General features: G+C 36.9%; 1 protein-coding gene across 1 annotated transcript in view; it reads right to left on the bottom strand.

The window, feature by feature from the left end:
- LOC107734484 (pre-mRNA-processing factor 40 homolog A) overlaps positions 1-6,178 on the bottom strand; it is a 37,360-nt gene that overhangs the window by 19,524 nt on the left and 11,658 nt on the right. The window contains exons 7-13 of the mRNA XM_016546457.1: positions 4,567-4,687; positions 4,451-4,475; positions 3,469-3,684; positions 2,763-2,868; positions 2,000-2,064; positions 1,720-1,884; positions 1,011-1,119 (exon numbers count right to left, since the gene is read on the bottom strand). Of these exons, the coding sequence (XP_016401943.1) occupies positions 1,011-1,119; positions 1,720-1,884; positions 2,000-2,064; positions 2,763-2,868; positions 3,469-3,684; positions 4,451-4,475; positions 4,567-4,687 (807 nt within the window). The remainder of the gene's footprint in view (positions 1-1,010; positions 1,120-1,719; positions 1,885-1,999; positions 2,065-2,762; positions 2,869-3,468; positions 3,685-4,450; positions 4,476-4,566; positions 4,688-6,178) is intronic.

Raw genomic sequence — 6,178 nt, 5'->3', positions numbered from 1 at the left:
TTGTTAGAAAAGATTTATATTTTGAATAAATGCTGTTCTTTTTAACTTTTTATTCATCAAAGAATCCTGAAAAAAGTACTGCAGTTTCCAAAAGAATATTTGGCAGCACAACTGTTGCCAACATTGATAATTCTAATAATAAATCAGCATATTAGAATGATTTCTGAAGGATCATGTGACACTTTATACTGGAGTAATGGCTGATGGAAATTCAGCTTTGCATCACAGAAATAAATTATATTTTAAAGGATATTAAAATAGAAACCATTATTTTATATTGTAATAACATTTTGCAAGATTACTGTATTTTTGATCAAATAAATGCAGCCTTGATGAGCATAAGAGACTTCTTTAAAAAACATTACAAGTCTTATTGATCCCAAACGTTTGACCGGTAGTGTATGTATATATATATATATATATAAATCGAGCTGATTTAAGCGCATGAAGAATTTTTGCACTGTTTATAAATGCCATTATTTTCTTGACAATTAAGCACATTTTCCAGAGTTTTCATGATGCAAAAACACTCACATATAAAGGCACTATTGATTGTATCAGGAGGTTTAAGCACAAATCAAGTGAATTTTAAATTAAATGCAACAAAAAAACATTTTTGATTATATTAGTGGTTGGCAAATATAAACAGCCTACTGTTCAACTAATGAGTTCTATTACTTGGAAGAATTATTTACTGATCTCTTTTCTTCTAATAAACGGAATTACTTCTTGACAATGTTTATTGCAGTTGCTAAAGTTTTATAATTATAATAAGCCACTGTGTGTTAGTGATTTTTTACAATGCGTCACACCTAACAACATCCCTTAATCACTGTAATGCACAGCCACATCTGGTTTATTGCTTTATAATTAACGTTTGCATATTAAAATGCATCCAAATGAAAGTGATATCAGCATTTAAACTGTTTAATAGAAAAAACTAATTAGCAAGCTATTAGATTATCACTGCTCTCTCTTCTACAGTAATAAACAGAATAAACCAATCAAACCTTCTCTTTCTTTGCTAAATAAAACAGCACATCTTCGTAGATCTCCAGCCGGTCTCTCTCGGGGACACATGACCACACCTCCTGATCGCCAAACATCTGCTCCGCTTTCCTGCACAAGACAAGCCAACACAACTTACTCACAAACAACCACTGCTTAAACAACAACAACTTTTGCCGTAATATTTAATACAGCATGATTTCATCCATGTGAATGAACGTTGCTGCAGGTCATAAGCTAGTCAGTAGGGGGCAGTGATATTGCAGGATATTAACGTCACAGAACTAGTAATTAATAACAGTCTCTCTGAGACCGTATGACACAGTGCAGACAGGGACTCACGACAAACAACACTGTTATATACTGGTGAGATTTACACCAATAACATCATTTAACCTCCCAAAAAGTCACCATGAGAACACTGCTGATGTGATTTTAATCAATGACAGACAAAGAGAGCTGAAAAGTCATTAACCTTGTTTATAGTAATACTGGATTAAAAACGAGAGTGGTGCTTGTGCATGCAAAACTGAAGTGAGGGTGATTGCCAGGGCATTTCTATGCAGTTGCTAAGGTGTTCGGAGTATTTTTTTTTGTGTTGCTATACAGTTGCTAGGCTTTTCAAAACCCCAACCCAAAATACAAGGTCTACACTGTGATGTCAAGTGAGCATTGAATAATGTTGTCATCAAAACGGCTTTAAAAACCCACTTGTATCGTGTGGTTGAGGTCATCTTCTCGTGGTTCTCCAGGAAGCGCTGGAAAGTCTCTTTAGACTCCTTGTATTTGATTCTGGCTTCTTCCTTTTCCTCTTTCTCTGTCTGGACTTTATAAGCATTGAACGCCTGTTTCTTTTCACTCAGCTTAGGCAGAGCACTGCACACACACACACAGTGAGCGGTTCAGTGAAGAACAGCAGGGACACATTTAACAGTGCACAGGATTTAAATGCTATTAAATGCCATTAATGCTGTGTGCAGTATTTGGATACCTGTAACGAGGGTCGTTAATTATCAGCTTCATTGCCTGCTCCCATGATGCATTGGAGGAAACGCCCTATAGTCACATGGAGGGACAGAGATGCAAAGTTACTTTTCTCCAAAGCTACAGCATACTTGTTACTCAATAATGCATGTTTGGGGGGTGGGGGGGGGGCTAAAAAAAAGAGGGAAGGCTGCACAACTTCATTTAGATTTTCTAAAGAACCCATTTAGTAATCAACACATTTTTCATGAGTAATATACTTTCCAACATACTGAACGATTTCAATTTGACTGAGTGGATCATTAGATTTCTCATGTTATTGTTGAGAGGCATAAATGGGCGTCCACTGAGAGGGAACAGAGTAATGAAAAGGTTTGGAGAAGTAGCTCTCCAGGTCGACATCACAAAACATTCAGTTCTTCATCCATTCTGAGTAGGGCTGGGCAAAAAAATGGATTTTTCGATTAATCGTTTTTTTAAATGACGTCGATTCGATATCGATTCTCAAAAGCCGCGAATCGATCTTTTCCGCCAGCCCTAATTCTGAGCGTGTCTTTCTGAAAGGCTGTCAGGGGTCTGTGAAGCGTGCGATTCCAGCATCTTCCGTTTCACTCACTCCAGTCTAATCACACTCACAGCAATTAAACAGCCGCGGCTCTCTCAGGAGCACTTTGTGTGCCAAATTAAAACACACTAAATTTAGAAAGACCCAGCCGGAATATCAAGACCTCCCTCTTCACTACAGGAGAGAGAGAGAGAGAGAAATTTACCTTTTCTTTCAGCAGTTCTTTAAATGCCTGCTTTGCCTCCTCTTTTGTGTTCCACTTGTAAACTTTCTTCACCAGCTCAGGTCTCTCCTCCTTAGACACATCATTACTGCAAAACAAACAAATATAGAATAAAACAAGATATTATAAAGCAACTATAGCAATTTACCTTTTAAAGGAAAATGAACATTGGGTCTTGTATGGCACAAAACAATTCACAGCGCTTTGTTTCGTAATCTGACAATTTTCAGCAGGAAGTAATGTAGCACTACTTGGGGTTGGTAAAAGGGTTTTATGCTCTCCAAGTCTGCATTTATTTGCGCAAAAATACAATTAAAACAGTATAATCAGAAAATATTATTACAAACTGATTTTTATTGAAATGTATATTAAAATATAATTTATTCCTGTGATGGCAAAGCGGAATTTTCAGCAGTAATTTTTTGTCAGGATTCTTTCACGAATAGAAAGTTCAAAAGAACAGCATTTATTTTGAAATGTATTCAAATCTTTTTTACATTACTTCAAATTTTGATCGATGTAATGCATCCTGGTTGAATAGAAGCATTCATTTCTTTAGAAAAATATTATTGACCCCAAAGTATTAAACGGTAGTGTAAATGAATGAAAATCTCTTTTGTTTTGTTCAGTGAGTGGTGTGAGAGGTGTGATGCTCTGGGTGTTTTTGTATGTGTTGAGGCTTCATTACCTGGGTTGTGTCTCTACGCTGGGCGCTTCCTCAGTGGAGTTAACAGTGACATCACTGCTGACCTCAGCGACCTGCGCAGGCACGTGAGACGGCTGTTCCTCTGTGGCGACTGTCGCCATGGCAACCTCAGTCTCAGCAACTGCCGCCACGGTAACAGCCGACTCACTCTGAGATGTAAGAGCAGGGGTGGTGCCAGGAGCCACAACGTCAGCCGTCCTTCACCAGACACACACACACACAGATCAAAAATTATTATAGTTGGATAATCTCTGAATTTCTAAACAAAAAAATAAAAATTGTATGGTAATTATATATTTTTAATGTTTTTATGGAATTTTAAAAAATGTGAATTACAATAACACAGAAGTCTACATTGACCCTGGAAAAAAATATATAGTATTAATATTTTACTTCACTATTAAGCCATTAATTTGTGTAAAATGACCGGTAGCGGTGAATCTGCATCAACGGACCGTTTTCCACTAATAGTAAAGCATTTTGAAACTTAAAACTGATTTCTGTAAATCTAACGGTACATTAAAAGGATAGTTCACCCAAAAATTTTTATTCTGTCATGAATTATTAACCCTGTCAAAGCAAGCATGTTTGAGCGTCCATTTACCACAATTGATGAGCTCTATGTATGTAGTTACATGTATTAAAAAAAGGCCCAGATTAAATGTTCATCATTTAATCACTCAATTGGCATAGATTAAAGGGGTCATGTAAAAAACTATGCGTTTTATAATGTACCGTATGTGGAAAATAATGTGTTTTTTGGACCTTAAACCGCATAAACATGTCTCATTACACCAAATATACAAAATAATGTTCTTTTTAGCAACACCATATGACCCCTTTAAGAGTGTTTTGAAGATGAACATAAGAGGCACACGGGGTTTGGAACGACATGAGGGCAAGTAAATCAAATTTTTGGGTGAACTAACCCTTTATGGTCTTATTAAATAAAGCTGATGCTCACCCGTTCTCCTCTGCCTTTATCATCGCTGAAAAAAAAGAGAAAAAAAAAAAGTCAAACCATTCCTCATGTGAGATTTCTGGATGTGTATAATAATGCTGCTTATTCTGCACACTGACCCTCCAGGTCCTCCAGCTCCTTGGGTTTAGTCCAGCGAGACTCTTTGGTCTGTGAGTTGTAGTAATAGGGCTTGCCGGTGTCTGACTTATACTCTTTCCACGGGCATTTGGAGAACATTTGCTGCAAAACACAAACTTCTTAAATTTTGTTTCAAAATACACAATTATTCAAAACAAATGAGAAACCTTTGAATAAAAACAAAAGGATATCTCATATTCTGTATTTTATATATATATATATATATATATATATATGTTTTTTTAATTAAGTTTATATTTCAACCTATATTAATGTACATGCATTTTTCTGTAAATGTATTTTATTTAAAAAAATATGAAATTCAGACAATACAATACAAAAAAATGATTAGTTGGGTCTAACTTAGTTGTTTGGTCTAAACTAATAAATGCAATATAAAAACATGGTGCTCTTTACTTGTCTAACATAAACAAACTAACAAGTAGGGGTGCTCCGATTGATCGGCTACCGATCACTATCGGCCGATAATCGCTTTGGGATGATCGATCGGCGGTCTCTCAAAAGGCCGATCTCAAGCTGATGACGCTGTCGTGAGAAGGTTTGGCACGACATGCAGCGGCACCGTCTCAGTCTCTGTCCGGCGCGGGTGAAATAATTATAATGCTGAAGGTAGGGATGTAACGATTACCGGTTTGACGATAAATCATGATAAAATTCCACACGGTTAGTATTACCATTTCATCTTTTAATTATCATTAAAACCGTATTAGATTACCGCGATTTGAACAACTCGCGATAAATAAATACTGTCCAGCATAAAGCACAGTTTTAAGTAACAGTCTCACGTGCGCACAGCATGCAGAGTAGTTTCGTTTTGAGTGAAAACAGGGCGGAAAAGCTGGGAGGTTTTAAAAGAGTGCTAAGGGAATTATACAAATGAATATATGAATGAATTAATTATATGAATGTACCTCTGAAGGTTCTAACCGTGACATTTCCCGACCAGGCGCCGAGTGGTGCCAATCACAACACACACTGTCCCAGCTAACCAATCACAGCACATTTCGTATATCAGAAGGCGGGCCTTCATTTGATACAGGAACTATTCGAGCCATTCATGCCAGACTGGGGAGAGAGGTGTTGTAATAATGTTAAATATGTGAAAAATAATGTGTTTTTCGAACAACCTAGTATGAGAGCCTGTTCTAGTACACCCCCCAAAACAAAATCAAGACTTTGTAAAAGAGCATAATAGGACCCCTTTAAATAAAATTAAAACACTACCATTTTAAGACTGTAAATACATACACAAAACTGTATTCAATGAAATCAACACTTCATTTTACACAATATTAAACAATGTTTTTTTTATTTAAAAATATGGAAAAATTAGATTTGCATGTTGCTAAACTAATCTTACAATACTCTAACAAGTAGGGGTGCTCCGATTGATCGGCTACCGATCACTATCGGCCGATAATCGCTTTGGGATGATCGATCGGCGGTCTCTCAAAAGGCCGATCTCAAGCTGATGACGCTGTCGTGAGAAGGTTTGGCACGACATGCAGCGGCACCGTCTCAGTCTCTGTCTGGTGCGGGTGAAATAATTATAATGCTGAAGGTGAGGTACTC

Source organism: Sinocyclocheilus rhinocerous, unplaced genomic scaffold (assembly GCF_001515625.1).
Source record: "Sinocyclocheilus rhinocerous isolate Xijiao unplaced genomic scaffold, SAMN03320098_v1.1 scaffold340, whole genome shotgun sequence".
Classification (NCBI taxonomy): Eukaryota; Metazoa; Chordata; class Actinopteri; order Cypriniformes; family Cyprinidae; genus Sinocyclocheilus; species Sinocyclocheilus rhinocerous.
This window is presented reverse-complemented; position numbering and strand designations above follow the sequence as displayed.